This window comes from Theropithecus gelada, chromosome 1 (assembly GCF_003255815.1).
Source record: "Theropithecus gelada isolate Dixy chromosome 1, Tgel_1.0, whole genome shotgun sequence".
Classification (NCBI taxonomy): domain Eukaryota; kingdom Metazoa; phylum Chordata; class Mammalia; order Primates; family Cercopithecidae; genus Theropithecus; species Theropithecus gelada.
Genome location: NC_037668.1, coordinates 198635399 through 198655726, shown reverse-complemented (window position 1 = coordinate 198655726; position 20328 = coordinate 198635399). Strand labels below are relative to the sequence as shown.

The following is a 20328-nucleotide window of genomic DNA, read 5'->3' as shown; positions in this document are numbered from 1 at the left end:
TCTGTAGTCCCAGCTACATAGAAGGTTGAGATGGGAGAATCACCTGAGCCCAGAGGTCAGGGCTGCAATGAGCCGTGATCACACCACAGCACTCCAGCTGGGGTGACAGAGTGAGACCCTATCTCAAAAAGAAAAAGAAAGAAAAGAAATGGCATACCTTAATTGGAATCTGCTTTTTAATCTTTCTCATCTAGTACATTATTTTGAGAAGTCTCTGCCAAGCCCTCATAAAGCAGACAATTTTCATATTTCTGTAGAAGGCAATATTCATTATAATATTTAATAAACAACAAAGTTTTCTCCCAAAAGGTTTATTTGTCACATTTAAAGTACAAAATCAAATACACAGATCCAGATATGTGAACCATATATACATATCTATACAGCCATTATTTAGACCGAGACAAACCTATCTATACATTCTAATTTATCTATCAACACTATCCCTTAAGTAAAAAGCAACATATCTCTTAAAGTAGGTTTGTTATCAGTAACACTGTCGAATGTAAATTATTTTCACTTTATCACTTGAAACGGTAGAAACAGGTACCTCCTAGAAACTGGGGAATTACCAAGCATATATCCAATTTGTATAGATTTCTTAAAATACATTCTATAGGAATAATTAACCAAAGAAACTGCCAATCAAAGTTTTTGGGCCTATTTAACAAAACTTGAGTCATGGGAAGGCGTAAAGTTAATTAACTGCATTACAAGAGTATTGTTTTGACTTTGGTTTTAAATGCAAAGAGGGACTTTATTTTGTTTAGTACACAGAGCATTTCCATGTCATATTTCCTGTGGAGTTATAGTGATAAATTTCTCAGGTGCTATCTATAGCTATTAAAAATTAAACTGGTCACTAAAGGAGGTATCTGATTGTTAACACTGTAGGTTATTTCAACCAAAATGCAAGAACACATTCTTTAGGAGAAAGGCAGAAATTTTAGACTACTAGATACAGAATGTATGACGTCACTGAACACACAGATATCCTGCTGATCAGGGGGATTAAGTTATAACAGCTTCTTTGTTTTACGATGTCATCTATCTTACATGCAAACCACAGGACACTAAGCCTCAGGTACCTAAATATCTCCATTTCAGGCACAGGATTTCGTTAGTGCCTGCTCCCACAACTGGGAACATACACACATATAGAAATATGGGTCATTACCAAAGATTTATATTAATGGCTTCACAATAGCAACACAAAATGTACTCAATGTCACATTTCCATAGGAAAGGTTATATATACACTATACACTTCAGCCTTGAAATGTGGACCCCAAAAACATTCAATTTGCAGTAATCAATGAATTTGGTGAGGGTCCCACACCCTCAAATCCTAATTTAGCACAGCAAAAGCCCCTCCTTGGCTGCCAAGCGCTGGCGGTGAACTTTGTCTTGCTGCAGCTCTTCATGATTTGGATGCCAGAGTTTCGTGATGATCCTTTCAATATTAAGGGCATAGACAGTATGTGTAGGAATGACTTCCCTGTGTACCTGGGATTAAAAAATTAACGCGTCTCCAATTATACTTCAGTAGACTTATTTTTCAGACATATAGAAGGGTTTAGATCAACAAAATGTACACACATCTATAAACTTTCAGTCAGACACTAAAATGAATCACCAATTGAATAATAATAAGGAAATAACAAGCTTCTGAAACAGGAATAGGAGAATGAGGGATTTTTTTTCTTTTCTTTCTTTATTGGGGAGATAGAAGGAGATTTTCAGGATTTGAAAAATGAGGCTAGTATTAATAATGGCTTTTATAACAGACAAAACTGAAAAACACAAAGCCAAGAAGTGGAAAAAAAACAGTGAGTACCTTTGTAGACTTAAAGACTCTTTTAACCTATCCATAAATCTAGGTAAACTTTAAGGAGCCAAGACTTACCTGCAAAGCTTCAAAAAGGTCATACATGTTCACCGGAGGCAAAGATGCAGGCAGTGTGTCTCCAGAGCACGCCAGCAGGAGTGCAGCCTGCTGCTCGGCATCATCAGGGGGTGGGTGAGAAGCTGGATTCTGACTAGCACAGGGAGCGGTAAAAGCTGGAGGGCTGAAAATACAAATTTCAGAAATATTCCCAGCATCGAGACAACCAAACAACAAGGACAGGAGTGGCCTGCTAGAATCTTATTAAAAATATATTTAATTGAATTAGAAATCCATTCAATGTCTACTCCTGTAGATATGAATAGTCTGTAATTTTAATGTGTAAAGGCTGGAAATAAAACGTAATGCAACTACATTTACCCTCCTTCTTCCACAATGGTAAAATACTTAGTTCAGGATACTGAACCAAAATTGTTTCCTACCCTTAAAGAGCTTCCAGTTGAAAAAACTAATAGACCTTAAATACAGGAATATAACATTTAAAACGGAGGTGAATGGTACTGGAGACAACTCGTTCTAAAATAAATGAGAAGAAAAGAAGACATAGCACAGAAGCAACAGGCAAATATGGAGAGTGGGGAAAATTAATCCAGAACCTGCCAATTTCCCAAAATAGAGGAAGATACAAACTGAGAAGTCAGACATGGGTTTTACTTCATAACCCAGTAGGAGATAACCTACACAATGCTGAGGACATATCAAGAGGTAAAACAAAAGAGTAAAGCAGTAACTCAGAGGAAAGCACAGTGGAACGTTAGCGTGGGACTGAAGCATCAGACAAAAGCAGCCCTGTTAGAGTAACAAGTGGCCAATAGAGAGGCAAAAGCCCTCAGAGACCAGCCAGCAGGGCAGAGAGGGCTTGGGAGTCCCGCCAGGGCCAGACGCTGCTCCCAACATCACCCACTACAAGGAGCCACTTTTGGGGATTTGTTTTTTTCTAGAGAAGAATGATCCCAAACAGATACGCTTGAATGGGATTCAGACAATAAATCACCACATATGGCAATCTAAACAGTGAACCCAATTTAAGATGGGTTAAAATAGGCCCATGACCCCTGTAAAGGTCTTCAGAGCCATGAAATGGGCACTGGCACAAACTCCCACATGTGGTATCAACATTTTCTCTATCCAACTCTCTTAGCTTTTCACCTACACCTCCTGCCTTCCCTTCCTGTCACTTCACCAATCACCCTGCCAGCCTTCCCAGTCATACATACTTTTTTCTCTGAACTTGCAAGTCCCAGTTATCTCTGTACCTCTCTTCTCCCAAACTAACCAGATATGCAAAGTCCAGCAAATCCCAAGAAATTCAAGTCACTTCAGTAACCATAAAGAAAATTATATTATTGTTTTTTTTTATTTCTCAAAGGTTTAAAATTCAGACTGAATTCCCTTTGGGGAAAGTGGAGGACAAAGAGAGATGGAAGGATAAGAAAGACAACACAGGGATGAGAGTAATCCAGGCTGTTTCATAAAGGGGTGACTCAGGACACAGAGACATCCTGAAGCCCTCAATGGGAAGAGGACACAGGAATCCCAGAGGTGAGCTGAGAGACCACGTCTGCACAGCAGGAGGCCAAAAGCAATGTGATGACACCAGGCACAGGCCACTATCTTGAGCTATGCCTACAAGAGCCAGATGAGGGCCTGGAGTAACACCTACCACTCCTCCTCCTCCTACCACCAAGACACCCAGTTGTGACCCAACAATCACAGGCCCTGCCTCTAACTGAAAGCAGGCTCACTTCCCCACTGGGCAGGTGATGCCCCTCAGGAACCCTCAGGATGCACTGCCTATGCACTACTCCATTCCCCCTAAGAAAGTTGGGGAGGGGGGATGGGGGGACAAGCACATTAAACCCACATGCAGCAGCCAAACTCTGCAACTTCACTTCTCATAAAAGGAGTACCAAAATAATTCACTAGATCTCAAGCAAGTATCAGACTTTAAAAAATAAAATTGTACTCCTATTAAAGGTACTTTAAACCTATGAAAACACAATTATTTAACAATTAATTATTTACACATAAGAGGAGTATAAACAACTACCAAAGATGGAAGAAAATCACAAGAAACGTCATTTACCTTTCTATTAAGTTGTTGTAAGCTACTACACTATTCTTCAGGTATGGCTGCGGGGTCACATTACTGCCAAAGGCATATTTAAAATGGCCATCTCGTAACCGATAAGCTTTCCTTCTTGACACAACTGACGTCAGTATATCTTTCAGGTGATTCTGTGAAAATAAGAAAAGAAAAATAGCATGATAGCCTCTTTAAAAGAAAATCATAAAACTTCCATTGACCAAAAAACATTTATTGGCATTTAGACGGAGATGCACAATAGGTTAGTATACGCTAGAACCAAATGAACGTTCATATGAAGAGCCACAGAGCCACACCAAAGGAGTAGGAGGGTATGGGAAAGAGGGGGACATGCTTATTGTCATTAATAGTTCTCTTTAAGATGGGCTTGCTATACATGAAATCTGAAAAGTCTTTACATCTCTAAATTGGCTCTTCTCTCTCAAAAATGATTTTTAGATGGCTTTAAAAGAAGTACACAAAAATGACTTTTTGAGATGGAATCTTGCTTTACTGCCCAGGCTGGAGTGCAGTAGCACAACCCCGGCTCACTGCAACCTCCGCCTCCCAGGTTCAAGCAATTCTCCTGCTTCAGCCTCCTGAGTAGTTGGGATTACAGATGCCCGCCACCAGGTCCGGCTAATTTTTGTATTTTTAGTAGAGGCGAGGTTTCACCATGTTGGCCAGGCTGGTCTCGAACTCCTGACCTTGGGTGATCCACCACCTTAGCCTCCCAAAGTGCTGGGATTACAGGCGTGAGCAAAAATGACTTTTTAAAAAGAGACAAACTATGCTGAAACTTTAAAATAGGACAAAAAGTTTTAAGATCTGATATTATTGGAACCAAAATCCTTGTGTGAAAAGAACCTTGGCTCTCTCAAAAGCCACATAAACAACAGATATATAGGAAATAAGCACAAAATAAATTAGGTACTTGATTTCTCTTCACTTTCATGAGAGCCAAGTACACAAGAAAAGGTTCAGGAAGCCTGTGAAAATAGTGACAGAACTCGTCCCAGGATACCATTATAGGGTACCATTGTAGGGGAGCCAGGATCAGGCAGGGTGCTTCAATTATACCAAGGAAAATCCACTTATATCAAGACATTATTATACTATTTAAAAGTTGGTTTGCACACCAACTTATATATTAATGTTTATAACTTATATTAATGTTTATAACTTCATGAGACAGCTGTTATTATTTTTAAGGTACAGATGAAGAAAATAGGGCTCAGAGAATTGAAAATCCAATGTCACCTGACTATACCCATGCACTATAGACCTCAACGTCAAATTAGTTTTGTCAACTAACTAAATGAATAAGATGAATAGATGAATGAAATCATGTGCAGAGATAAGAATCCTGCTGTTTAGATGCCAAGACTAATACTTTTCGGTGCTGTATCACAGCAAAAACAAGTGACTATAATCTTTAGGATTCTCAATTTCATTTCTTTCCTTAAAAACTGTTCCCCTGTTGGCAAAACATCAGATCAACCAGAAGAGTTATGCCATAAATAACCTTTCTGAAAAGCTTAGTCTATTACCTGAAGACAATTATTTGGATTGTAATGAGTTTCTCCTCTTAAAAGAAAACAACTTTCAGCCAGGTGTGGTATGGCTCACATGTGTAAATCCTAGCACTTTGGGAGGCCAAGGCGGGAAGACCACTTGAGCCCACGAATTCGAGACCAGCTAGACAACATAGACCCGCATCCCTACAAAAATTTGTTTAAAAAATTAGCTGAGTATGGTGGTGCAAGTCTGTAGTCCCAGCTCTTGAGAGGCTGAGGCAGGAGGATCGCTTGAGCCCAGGATTTCCAGGTTGCAGTGAGCCATGATCGTGCCACTGCACTCCAGCCTGGAGACAGTGACGCTGTCTCAAAAAAAAAAAAACAGAAAACTTCAACAATGACAATTCTGTGAAATCAGAGTGACATTTGGATTCTTTTCTTGCAATACCGACTTTAAACAACACACAAGCCTATCACATTCAACCTGTAAGATTATTTCTGCCAACACAAACCAACCTCCACAGCATAGACAACAGCTGAAACTGCCTCCTCGGTGACATTGTCCAGCCCATGCTCATAAGCAGTCACGATCATTCTCCCTTCAAGCTGGCCTCGAGTGGGAAGCATCATTGTGTGGGAACAAAGTTTCAAGTCGTCATCATCTTGGGGATCCTTTGCCACAAATTGCTGAGCTCCTGAGAGAGGATTTTGAGGCTGGAATCTATGCTATGAGTAAGAAAAACTTTTAAAAATTACTCATCACAGTGGCAAACAAGACACAAAAGTTAACTCCTGTATTGAAGTCGAGATCCTACAAATTAATGCCACCAAAACTATACCACAGGGGTTAAGGGGAAAAAAAGTTAATTCATGCACAAATAATCACAAATTCACATCCAATACAAGATAATAATGAAGACATGGATTAAGGGGAATAATGATAGTTTGCATAGTAGTTTATTCTATTCAATTAATACCTTGGTGATCACAGAATGTATAGCACTGTGTTAAAAATAACTGACGGAGAAGGAGAAGTATAGAACTATATTCAAACAAGTCAGAGCATTTTAAATCTAACCGCAAGTAGGTTCTAAAAGTACAAACATATAATGAATGATTCAATTAAATCTTTAAAAGCCTAGCTAACCAATATGGCAGATCTAGTAACAAATATTCCAAGATAATGCTATGTAGTGTAACTATTTAATTGCTGTTATTTTCTACTTAGAATTCTCAATACAGAACCTAAGATACAGTCATGACTATTTATCTCAGTCTTTTTCATTCATAAAATCTCAGCCTTCCCCTGGGAGATTCTGATAGCCCATTCATATTCTCCATCACCACTGGGAGATATGCCCCGGTAGCTTTTGCTTAAGGCCAATATAAAAGATTTTGCAGTGAAGATGTTTTGTCCCTGTTTGAAATTGATATTATGAAACCAACACAGTTATTTTTCCATTTTCCAAGCACAGAACTACTTTATACTGAACATGTCTTTTTAAATCAGACATGTCTCTCTACAGATCCCGATGCCCTTTAGATTCTTACTGATATAAAGCATAGAGTCAAGGTGAAAATAAGTAATTGTTTATTGATGTTAATCAATAAAGCTATCAATACCCCATAAACCTATAAAAGGGTTACTTTGGGGAAGTTTCTTTTCTCTAAATATACACTGAAAAAAGCAATTTGTTTTAAAATGCTTCCAAATTTTATAGCCAAATGCCTTCATGACATCTCTACTAGTCCCCAAAAGGCTCAGGGCCCAGCTGGGGATCACCAAGATCCCACCAAAGGCCTGCAGGCTGCCTGAGCCCTTGGGACAGATGTCTTCATCCAAGAAACATTATTCATTCAAGAAAAATATTTAAGAGGAGAGACAAAGGCATTGTTTTGAATAACTGAAAAATCATTAGGTACTAATGATAACATTAATATTTAAGCAACAAACAAGAACTATAAAATTTAGACACCTAGGACTCACAATCCTTGAAACCCTGTTCTTCCCAAATCATACTCCCTTTTTTAAAACTCTACTACCAGTATTTTAATATTCATTTAAAAACTAAAGCTAATCCCAACACGCCAGTACTTCAATCAATCATTACCAAGATCTATTAAAGAACAACCTACATCAAATTTCTGACGAACAGAAGAAAGCTTTTTCTTTCCTTTGGGTTTTCCAGGTTTTGCTGCAGAACCCCCTGGCCAGGGCAAAGATCCAGCACCGTCTAGGAGACAGAAATATATAACCATAAGTAAAAATAAGGACAACTGATAACTGCTAAGTTTGTTTTCATTTGGGGTAAAAAGCATGGAATGCTCATGAAATGCAAATAAATAATGAATGCTTAAATCAAAATCTTCTCTTTCTACTTCTCTAAATAAAATCATCAATCCTCTCAAATCACATTTTTGTTTCCTAGCTGCAACTAAAATTTTTTTAGGAAGACAAATTTTTTTATATTTTTAATTACTGTTTACTGGGTGTTTTGTTTATTAGCAGTAGTATTATCATAGACTAGACCAGCAAATTCTGGTCTAAGATGATGAACTGAGCACATGTATTTATCTCCTCTACCAACACGCTACAAAATATGAAAGTAAGGAAGGTAAATGGCACACTTGCACAACAGAGATTAAAATGGAAAATGAGTGGCAGACACGATGAGATGTCAACAAATTTCTAGGATGGACTAAAAGGGTGCAGACTCACAAAGCAGACCCATGGAAGCTGTAACCTAGGCTAGGCAAGGAAGGTGGCAAGTGAGGCAGAAGCACGTCAACCTGCCTGGTAGAAACCCACAACCTGGATTGGGAGAATGTGAGTGAGTGGAAACGAGGAGGGATCTGTAAGGCTAAAAACAAAATTAATGGAATGTCTATATCCTTAAATCATCCACAGAAACCCATTCACTCACCCCCAAAAGTGGGTTCAGTGCAAAATCAAAGTGGTGGGCCTCATGTTCAAAAATTAAGGATTTCAAGATACTGATGGTACAAACCCAAGTGCAGGGCCCTTCTGTGCAACTGCAGGTCACAGACCCATGAAGGCTCATTCCCATGCACAGATGACACAGAGCAGGGTATTTGTAATAGCTGGGGCAGGGGGTTAGAAGGAAGGTGGGGAGGGAATAAGGACTCTTCTCTAGTTAAACTGAACACAATTTCTGGGATTTACTAAGGTAGTTGGTATGGATGTCGGTACCCTACAGCAAAGCTCTCTGCATACAGGAATTTGGGAGACCCCAGTTTAACAGTAGGCTTCCTGTCGGCTCACTCTAAAGCAAAGTCTCTAGGCAGTTTTATGCTTCATTCTTAAAACATGAAAAGGACAACAATGAATCACCAGATATTTGACAACATTCTTTCACATGACAAGAAAGAGCAAGCTAAAAAAACAAAAACAAAAACAAAACAATAGAGGTCCTAGACAGGAAATGCAAAAGAATTCTGATAAAATTTCCAACTGGTATCTGCAGAAAACTTTGAGAACATGTTTATCCATGAAACAAGATGCTATTAAAATTGCTGAATTAAAGAATGCATTCAACAGAAAGGCCAAAAGAGTTGAGGAAATCTCAAACACAGAGCAATAAGACAGAGATGTTAAAATCAGTAAATCCAGAAACAAATTTAAGCAACTATGAGGGCTATAGAAGTCCCACCAGAAGAACAAAAAAACAAAAAGTAGTTGCCTTTGGAAATAGGTCTGGGGTGGGAAAAAGCTTTTATCGTAAAACCTTCTGTGCTATTGATGTTTTTTTAAACCATGAATATATATTGTTTAATGTTAAAAAAAAAAAAAAAAAAAAGAATACAACCTCACTATAGTACACTTAAAACAAAAAAATGTTTAAGAAAGAAAAAAATCACCCATAATCATAGTAAAATGTTCCTGCAATTTTGATATTTTTGGAAATAAACGTTTTTAAAGCTTTCAAAAAAAAATATTCCAGATTCCTCAGCTTAAAAAGAACTGTTTGGGAAGTCAGGTTCCTCTTATCTTTGGCATGCACAGATCTCACTTGATAAGGTCAGTCAATCTTAGATGATTTTCCCAAGAAATCTCTTCCTGATAAATGAAACTGGATGCTAAGTGATGATAGGAAAGTAGGCTGAACATGCAGATGATGATGCAAAGGAGCAGGCCTGCAAACTCAGAGTTTACCAGCTGCTGCTGTATGGCCAAGCAAAGCATGGTAAGGCCTAACCATGACAAAAGGGAAGGCTTTTTAGTAGCACTTAGATTTCAGTTTTGATCCAGCACATCCAGGATTAAGGCAAGTTTTTATTTTCTTTTGTTTTGTTTTCTCTTCTCTGAAGTTTGTGTCTTTATCTATAAAAACAGGCTAACACCTACCCTGCAGAATTGTTGTGAGGATTAAAGACAATGCATATAAGTGTCTAGTATGCTGCACTCAACAAATATTATTATTAATATCATCTTTCCTGACAAGTTTAGAAAACTAGAAAACAACCCATCCAAAACTGTGAGGTACAAAGAACTATATTTTACTTTTAATAGAAATCTTCTCTTTGTTGCTAACAAATATTAATTTCATTTTGAGAAATTTGGGGTGTTCAATGGAAGAATACATTCTCAAAATCCAAATGCTTCTTCATTTGTTTTAAAATAACTATTAACAAGCATTCAGAATATCAAAGGTTTTTATCTAATTAAAATCAGCCACCTATACTTACGAATACCACTTCAACACTTGTTTGGCAATTTTTATTTATTCTTTTAATTTAATTCACTTTCTTTTTTGAGACAGAGTATTAGTCTGTTGCCCAGGCTGGAGTGCAGTGGCACAACCTTGGCTCACTGCAACCTCCGCCTCCCGGGTTCAAGCGATTCTCCTGCCTCAGTCTCCCTACTACGTGGGATTATAGGTGCCTGCCACCACGCCCAGCTGATTTTTGTACTTTTAGTAGAGAAGTGGTTTCACCATGTTGGCCAGGCTGGTCTTGAACTCCTGACCTTAGGTGGTACACCCACCTTGGCCTCCCAAAGTGTTGGGATTACAGGCTTGAGCCACCAAGCCTGGCTGGCATTTTTTATTTTTAAAATCACTTTTTTGTAAGTTCATAATCCTACAGGGTAGATATTGCTGTACTTATTTTATAAATGTGAAAGTTAAGAACACCCAAGTAACTGTATTATGTAAGCTAGTGGCAAAACCTACAATTGAACCTAAGTCTCTTGACTCTTATCAACCAGGGTTTTTATTTCTGATCACTCCATTTATCTTTTGCATATGTGGCCATTTACAATATGCTTCCCTAAAAAGTAAGATGTAATCCTCACAATATTGGCTTTTCTGATCAAATTAAATTTTATACAACAAAGTAGATTATGATTTAACTTTGGACACAAAAGAGGAATGGCTAAAGTCTACTTGTATATAAATTAACTAGCACATCAAAAATCTGACACAGTGTAAGAATGTGCGGTGATGAGTGTGGTAAGGGGAGGGAAGCAGTCACTGCTCTCTAATACAACTCCACAAGCAAGTGGTCACAGTTTACTACACATTAATGACTTCTTTGAGGGTCAACGAATGAGGTGTTAGGAGATCTTACATGAATTCTTTTTTTTTTTTTTGAACACAGTTTCACTCTGTCACCCAGGCTGAAGTGCCGTGGCACAATCTTTGCTCGCTGTAACCTCTGCCTCCCAGGTTCAAGCGATTCTCGTGCCTCAGCCTCCTGAACAGCTGGGACTACAAGTGTTAACCACCACACCTGCTAATTTTCTTTTTTGTATTATTAGCAGAGTAGGGGATTTCACCATCTTGGCTAGGCTGGTCTCCAACTCCTGACCTCAAGTGATCCGCCCACCTTAGCCTCCCAAAGTGCTGTGAATACAGGCATGAGCCACCATGCCCTGGCTGTGAGTTCTTTATCATACAGTAGAAGTAAACAGAGAGAGAGGATAAAAAATACTAGGCATTTATAGATAAAACATAAGCTTTCAGTATATGATCATCAGAATCACCCTAAGACCTTAAAAAATTTCCATTTAATCTACAACAGGAGTTGGTAAGCACAATTCTAATGGTAACTTTTGTAGTCTTATGAATAGATATAAATTGCAATTTAGAAACAAAAAAACTACTGAATAAATCATTTGGCCTAATTTTTGTTAAAAAGTCCAGGATGACTTTTATCATGAGGAAAGTTTTCAATGTATTTAATTACTTGTTTCTGACTGATTAAACTAAGATGGTTGAAAGAGGTGACTTATAGCTTAATCTTCTCTTCAGGTTAAAGTGACAGGTTTCGTTTCTACCTACCCCCTCAACATGCTACTATCCCCTGCCTCTTGTTCTCTGCCAATAATCTGCCAAACACAGGAGCTGAAGCTTGACCTTTCAGGTGCTATCTTGCTTAAGGACATAGTGGAAGTCCAGGTTCCCAACATATGCTGGGTTCTTCCACCTCCCGAAAGCTACGGACACCTTTCAAGTTAGGTATCCCTTAGGTACAGGACACCTAACACCAACTGCCCTCTCTTCATCCCCCTTACCTTCTTCATCCAGACTTCCCATCCTCTTCCTCACTTCTCATTTACTTACGTAATCTAAAATGTAGCTGAGTGGGGAGTCAATACCAAAAGGCAATATAATATAAGCACAGGGACATGGCCTGCTTTACAAAGGCTCTGCCTATTTGGACAGTCCCTGCTTCGGTGCTCACCCTGAGCCCTCTTGTTCCAGGGCTATCTCCTCGCTTGCCTTCTGGCTCTCCCATGCCCTTTTCTGAAGGACACCACCATTTCCCCCATTGAGCAAACTGGCCTGTGGGGGAGGGTGGCACACAGAGTAGCCTTGCCCAGCTCTCCCATCACAACATGCCCGGACCCAGGGGTCCACGGGGGCTAGGACTTGGACATGCCAAGGATTACACAATACTACCTAGGGAGAAAGCGCTTGTGACAATGAACATTCAGATAGCTCTTCCTTCTGGGTGTCAGAAAAGAGAAGCCCCACATCTGGCTTGGCTGAAAAACACTTTATTGATGTAGGAGCTGGCATCATAAGACGAAGATTATAGACGAAATGTTGGTGTTGTACTATTCAGTTTTGGCAAAGAAAAGTTTGGTGTCAAAAATGGTGATCACATTGCATAGCTCATTTGTGAACAGATTTTTTCTCCAGAAATAGAAGTTCAAGCTTTGGATGACACTGAAAAGGGTTCTGGAGGTTTGGGTTCCACTGGAAAGAATTAAAATGTATGCCAAGAATCAAAAACGAGAAATCATACCTTTTTCTCAAAAATAAAGAGTTTTTGCTTTTAAAAAAGAAAAAGATTCTGTAAAAGAATTTGTATCTACCTAATAAAATGTTTCTTCTGAGCAGTTCAAAAACATCTGCTTTACAAACACTAGCTGTGTCTATTAGAGAAAGCTAAAGTCTAGTGCTTTGCTAACTGACACACACTGGAAGTATTTCCACTCCCTTACCTGGTGTAGAAACCAAAATCTGACAACGCGTGAGAATGGCCAGGAGGAAATCATTGTGAGAATGGACTGAAAAAGGGAAGACAGTGACAATCAAATTCAAAACATTTTCAACACAAGGAAACCACAACTTTGGTCTAGCTTGTCAGGATTTTGGATATCTCCTATTCTGCCACGCTTTATACTTAATTTTAAATATCCACATTATTCAGATAACCTTATACACCACAAAACCCAAATTTTACTTTTTAAAAAGGGAAAAGACTTTACCACAAATCTAGGAAAATTATAGAATAGTAAAATAACTCCGCAGATAATTATTTTACCATTATCCTGTGTGAGAAGTCTATGAGCTTCAAGGTCAAACTCCTCTTTGCTGATTTTCTGCTTGAACCACAGCTTTAGGTTAGCCCAGTATCTGTAGAGGCAGAAACAATATTAAGAACCACAGATTTGGCTGCTTCCAGTTTGTTTTCAATTGGTGGTTTTTTTTTTTTTAGAGACAGGGTTTTATTTTGTCACTCAGGCTGGAGTGCAGGGGAACAATCAGGGCTCTGAACTTCTGGCTTTAAGCTACCCTCTCACCTCAGCCTCCTGAGTAGCTGGGGCTACAGCACGAACAGATCTTGCTTCTTCCCCAAGTTCAGCATACATGCTCCAACTCTCAGGAAAGGAAATTCTGCATTCCCTGGCTCTGTGGGCTGAATTGTGTCCCCCTACAAAAGTCCTATGTTAAAGCCTTAACCCTAGTACTTCAGAATGTGACTGTATTTGGAGATTGGGCCTTTAAATAGTAATTTAAATGAGGCCATTAGGGTGGGCCCTAATCCAGTATGATTGGTGTCTAAGATAAGAAGAGGCAATTAGGACACAGACACATTCACATACAAAGAAATAACCATGTAAACACACAACAAGAAGACTGTCATCTATAGGAGAGAGGCCTCTTGCCAAAATCTTGATCACAGACTTCCAGCCTACAGAACTGTGAGAAAATAATTTCTGTTGTTTAAGCGAACCAGTCTGTGGTACTTTGTTACGGCAGCCCTAGCAAACTAATACACCTAGGAATCAGAATACCAACAAAGAAAGGAAAATCCTCCCTAAAAGGGGACTGGCCAGCGCAGTGGCTTATGCCTGTAATCCCAGCACTTTGGGAGGTCAAGGCAGGCAGAATGCTTGAACCCAGGAGTTCAAGATTAGCCTGGGCAACATGACGGAACCCCCTTCTACAAAAAATACAAAACTTAGCTGTGCATGGTGGTGCATGCCTGTAGTCCCTGCTACCTGGGAGACTGAAGTGGAGGGACTGATTGAGCCCAGGAGGTCAGGGCTGCGGTGAGCCATGATCACACCACTACACTCCAGCCTGGGTGACAGAGCAAGACCTTGTCTCAAAACAAGTAAAAGGGAATTGGCAGGTAGTCACAGAATTGGGCTCGTGATTCACTTAGCCCAACACTACAGCTATACCTTTGTTTCTCATTGTCACCTTTCTAACAGACCTACTCTCCAGAATCCTGCATTTCAGATTCACATTTCAAAGTGTGTGTGTTTAACAGAGAGGGGAGTAGTCATTTATATTTGTTTTAGGTGACATCCTTCCCTTCAAATAAACTCAACTTTCAATCTAACTGGCTGGAAAAAAAAAAATTGGGTTTCTAAACATCTCAGCACAAAGAAAATGCCTAGGGATATGAGAAACTTGGTAGTTTTTAAAGTGAAAATCAACACCTAATAATAAAAATTACTAGGTAACTGGTAGAAAAAAAAATGACTTAACCTTTTACACTTTAACAAGAGTGTTAGAAATTAGAGTAAAATATGTCACTTTTCACATCACATCCACAACCCTTGTTTTGGTACTTAAGGAAGCTGCTTCTTGTTTATGGAATGGGATGAAAAATTACTCAGTACTTGAGTTCCTAACAGGAAAAAAAAAAAAAAACCATTTCTAAATGGGATGATTTAATATTTTCACTGCCATATTATGCCCATGGCAGGACTCCCCCTGTGTGTGGATTAGCTTCACATCATCTTAGTATCTCTGTATGTAATTGACTATGATCATATGTAGTTGCATGCAAAGCTTTGGGTTCATGTTTGTTGTTGTGTTGTTTTTCAGGAGAAAACCCATCACTTTTATGGGGTCTTAAGTGGCCCAAAACCCATGACACTGCCATCTTTCAGGCCCATTTCACTCAACAACAAAACACGTGCCGCTCTAGAGCTTGGTACCCTTTCCACTTGATAGCTGTACATTCATTAGTCAATCGATTAACAGCAACTTCCCAACAGTGGACACTTTTATACATTTTTTAAAGGACAGGAATAATAATGAAATAAATAAAATAAAGTTCCACAGAAAAACAAAGGTCTTTTCCTATCCCATCCTATTCAACAACAACAACAAAAAAATAGTAACCTAGAGAAAAACTCTATTATTTAAAAGTCCTATGTCAGTATTTTATAAGAAGCAGATATATATTTGGAATGAGTGAACTTGTTCCAGAACTAAAACAAGGCTCCACCAGGGAGCTCTGTCAAAATAATGCAAACTATTTTCTCCAGTGGCAAACGTTTTAGCCCAAAGAGCTAGAACTAGCTACCAAAAGTTAAAAGACTTGCTCTCCAATCCTGGTCCCTGTGTTAACTCACTGTATAGCCACAGACAAATGACTGTTTCCCTCAACAATACTGCTATAGTTTGGACATTTGACCAAACCTCATGATGACATTTAATCCTCAATGGTGGGGGTGGAACCTAATGGGAGGTGTTTGGGTTATGGGAGAGGATTCCTCACCAGTGGCTTGGTGTGATCTTTCCTGGTGGTAATGAGTGAGAGCTCACTCACTCTGTGAGTTCCTGCAAGAGATTCTCCAAGCGCTGGTTGTTAAAAAAGAGCCTGACACCTTCCCCATCTCTTGCTTCCTCTCACAAACTGATCTGCAGGCCGGGCGCAATGACTCACGCCTATAATCCCAGCACTTTGGGAGGCCAAGGCAGGTGGATCACCTGAGGTCAGGAGTTCAAGATCAGCCTGACCAATATAATGAAACCCCGCTTCTACTAAAAATACAAAAATTAGCCAGGTGTGGTGGAATGTGCCTGTAATCCCAGCTACTTGGGAGACTGAGACAGGATAATCGTTTGAACCCGGGAGGCAGAGGTTTCAGTGAGTCCAGATTGTGCCATTGCATTCCATCCTGGGCAACAAGAGCGAAACTGTCTCCAAAAAAAAAAAAAGAAAAAAAAAGTGATCTGTACATGCGGGTTCCCCTTCACCTTCCATCATGAGTGAAGCTGTCTGAGGCCCTCACCAGAAGATGCTGGTGCCATGCTTTTGGTACAGTCTGCAGATCTGTGAGCCAAATTAACTTCTTTATAAATTACCCAGCCTCAACTATTCCTTTATAGCAACACAAATGGATTAAGGACAAATACCAAAAAACAAAGTCAATCAATCCCTGTGAAGGTGAGGACAATGGGTAGAAGTGTAAGTAGGTCAGACTACGAAGCACTGGATATATCTAAAGAATATTAAATAACATGATCATGGCCAGACGCAGTGACTCACACCTGTAATCCCAGCACTTTGGGAGGCCAAGGCAGGTGGATCACGTGAGGTCAGGAGTTCAAGACCAGCCTGGCCAACATGGCAAAACCCTGTCTCTATTAAAAATACAAAAATTAGCCAGACATGGTGGTGGGCACCTGTAATTCCAGCTACTCAGGAGGCTGATGCAGGACAATCACTTGAGCCCAGAAGGTGGAGGTTGCAGTGAGCCGAGATTGCGCCACTGTACTCCAGCCTGGGCAACAAAGTGAGACTCTGTCTCAAAATAAATAAATACATACATAAAGAAATCACATATGATCAAATCTATAACAGAAACAAGGCACCTATTGGAACATGGCATTCTACTGGCTACCAAACAAAGTGAGTTGTCTAGCAAAGCCCATGTCTTCCTGGAAGCAGCTTGGGCACACAACTCAACCAGTCAGACATGAAGGATGTTCAGACCACTGGATAAATAGCAAATAACTCATATCCAGCCTCTGTGCATAACCTTGTATGTTTTGCCTACCGCCAAGGACCACACTTATAAATAGGCTATGCAAACCAAAGCAAACTGCTCATGGAGGAAATATAAGAAATGACTGTACAGTACAGCAGTGTTACTATTTAACCAAGAGGTACTTTTTAAGGAGAAGGGAAAAGAACAATGAGAGAATGGAAAAACAAATTTAGAACTATACCATACCATTAACTGTTTCAGGCATAAAAACTTCTTTTGATTGCATTTCAGTGGGGATTCATGCTCCAGATGTACCAAATTTAGCTTCAGCATCAGTATTTGACCAACATCACATAGTCGGTTTTGGCCTTTAAAACCTAAATAAGGAATGCTAACTTCAAAAACACTTTTGGCAGCCCTGAACCTGTAACTGATGAGTATGAGATGACAGAGGTCACCATTGCATCCAATCAGGGTTAAAGGCAATCATACACAAACCAGGTCCTTCAGATTTATTTTGGTATGTAAACATTCGCTTTCAAATATTTGTAAACACTGTAGATGGAACAGAGTGAAATGCCTCTTATGTGCTTAAAAATGTAAATTTTGGCTGGGCGCCGTGGCTCACATCAGTAATCCTAGCACTTTGGGAGGCCAAGGCAGGTGGATCACAAGGTCAGGAGTTCAAGACCAGCCTGGCCAAGATGGTGACACCCGGTCTCTACTAAAAATACAAACATTAGCCGGGCATGGTGGCGGGTGCCTGTAATCCTAGCTACTCAGGAGGCTGAGGCAGAGAATTGCTTGAACCCAGGAGGCGGAGGTTGCAGTGAGTGGAGATCATGCCACTGCACTCCAGCCAGGACGACAGAACGAGATTCTATCTCAAAAAAAAAAGGTAAATTTTATCAGTCGGTATTACAAAAGTAAAAACCTATAGTAATTAGGGTGAAAGCTGTCAATTTTACCTATTAAAATAAGTAAGAATATTTAATTCAATAAGCACAGTGAACATGAATATTAAAAGATAACTTTCGGGGAACATTATAGTCGGGTGTGGTGGCTCATGCCTGTAATCCCAGAACTTTAGGAGGCCAACGCGGGAGGATTGCTTGAGGCCAGGATTTGAGGTCAGCCTGGGCAACACAGCAAAACTCTGCCTCTGAAAAAAAAACTTCAGCCAGGATTGGTGGGGTGTGCCTATAGTCCCACTTATAGGCTCACGGCACGGGAGGATCTCTTGAGCTCAGGAGATCAACGTTGCTGTGAACTGTGTGATCAGGCCACTGTCCTTCGGCCTCTGCCACAGAGCAAGACCCCAATCCAAAAAAAAAAAAAGGGGAACATGTCTCTGGGAGTAAATAAATGTTCACCAAAAATTAATTATGCTAAAATAACAGTTTAGATTTTAATTCTAGTCTTTTTATAGTTTCCATTACTATCTTATTAGGATGAAAAGTAGACTGTCAACTCTGCCACCCCAAAATTTCACATGAAGGAAAAACTACAAAATTCATGGATGACATCCAAGGTAAGTAATTTCAATCCAGTAATAATAAAGAACAGAGAAGGATGAAAAGAAAGTATTGGAGAAAAATTAAGTATTCCCAAATTGCTCCTCCACCAACATCATTTAAAAGTATGCATCCATTGAGTCATGCAAATGTGTAGAATACCACAGAAGCCATCTAGCAGCAAAAACACAGGCACTATAATTTTAAATGTTTACATTTGCTTCCTACATTTTTGAAAAATAAAGTTGTAATAACAACGTTTTGAAAATTTCCAAACTCTTCCTTGTATCCCAGAGGTTCCTTTTACGCTGTTTGGCTTTGGCCTTGGCTAGATACTGATTTTACCCTTGGCCATTCTGAATCTAACCCGACTGTGCACTAGGTCCCCTGCCATAACCTGGATGAAGGTCTGGCTGGGCGTCTCTGGGATCCTTTACAGCCCCTCTAAGAAATCAGTCGGGAATCAAAAGCGTGGGTCCCAACCCTGACAGTGACTTTTGAAGTTACTTATCTGCACTAGGTGTCTCAGTCTTCTCATCTGTCAAATGGGAATAACAAGTGTACCTACCTCACATCTGTTGTAAGGATTAGATAATATATTTAGTGAGTTCAAAATGTTTAAATGTCCGCTACTGCTATCATCACTATAATTGTAGTGTTCAATGACTATGATTTCACCAGAGGGTCCGTCTGCCTTACGAAATTGCTGTCAAAAGAGCTTACCGATAATCCCTAGCAGATCACACGAGCTCAACAGGCCTTCACCTCCAGGAAGCCCTCCAGGGATGGGCCGCCCTGAGCGATGCCCTCTGGCTGGGCGCACAGGGCCCGGTTCACTCCGCCCAAGTCAGCCTCCCGCATCCCGCAGGCCCGCGCTGGGGCCCGCACCTGCTCAGCAGGCCCTTGAGTGCGGAGTGCGCTTCTCCCGCCCCACCCAGGGCAGAGAGTCCCGAGCAAAGGCGCCCGCCGGGGTCTCCCGGGTGCCCAGGAGGCTCGGTCCCTCCAGGGCGGTGAGTTCAGGTGGCCGCCCCGCCCCGGCCGGAGAAACCCCGAAGCCCCACCGCCGTGGACTCAAGGCTGCACAGGCCCCCGGGCGGTGCGGGCGTCTCCGGGGCGGGCTGGCAGCCCGAGGCCAGGAGAGTACCCGCGTGTTGGCCTGGACGCTGCGCTAGGGCAGCTCTTACTGTTTCACGTTGTCCCCCAGGGCCTCGCTCAAGTTCTTCTTGGCCGCCTCCAGCTCACTCACAAAGGTCGCCATTGCTCCGCGCGTCTCAGCCCGACCGCAGACCGCCCGGCCACCGCGATCAACAACCAAAAAACCAACGCGGCGGAAGGCCTTGGCTCTGGAAGCTAAGCCTGCCGCCGTCAGCCCCGCCCCCAATCTCTCAGAAGTCGTTTGTTTGGTTTTCGGCTCCGCCCGCCTTTTTGTAGGGAAGGTGCCCAGCCAAACTCTGCTGTCTTCCTCCCGCCCCTCGAGTCACGTGATCCGCTTCACCTTGTCGCGCGCCCAACCTAAAGCCGCGCGCCCCGCCTCGGCTGCCGCGTTGCTGGCAGGCTGGCGGGTCCCAAGCCCTTTCATTCTGGTACCGCTTTCATTCGGCAATTCCGAATTCAGCCTGCTGTCCTTCTGCCTGGAGGAGTACCTTACCGCTCCATTTCAAAAAGTAGATGCAGTATCAGTTTTACTCTTTCCTTGCCTTATTTTTCCCCGGGCACTAATCGTCTCATATGACATTTAGTTGATTTATCTTGTAAAAGTTATGGCTCGAGGACAGGAGTTGTGTTTTATTCACTATTACCCGCAGTTCCTAGAGCAG

The 20328-nt window shown here is 40.8% G+C and overlaps 1 protein-coding gene across 1 annotated transcript; it reads right to left on the bottom strand.

Annotated features, from left to right (window-relative positions):
* Positions 1 to 295: 295 nt before the first annotated feature.
* Positions 296 to 19988, bottom strand: TADA1 (transcriptional adaptor 1). The gene is made up of 8 exons (XM_025356926.1): positions 19696 to 19988; positions 13304 to 13395; positions 12981 to 13046; positions 7646 to 7743; positions 6026 to 6235; positions 3993 to 4144; positions 1907 to 2069; positions 296 to 1506 (listed from the first exon to the last, which is right to left on the bottom strand). Exons 1-8 carry the CDS (start codon positions 19767 to 19769, stop codon positions 1354 to 1356), a joined length of 1008 nt encoding a protein of 335 aa, XP_025212711.1. The 5' UTR covers positions 19770 to 19988; the 3' UTR covers positions 296 to 1353.
* Between the last annotated feature and the right edge of the window lie 340 nt (positions 19989 to 20328).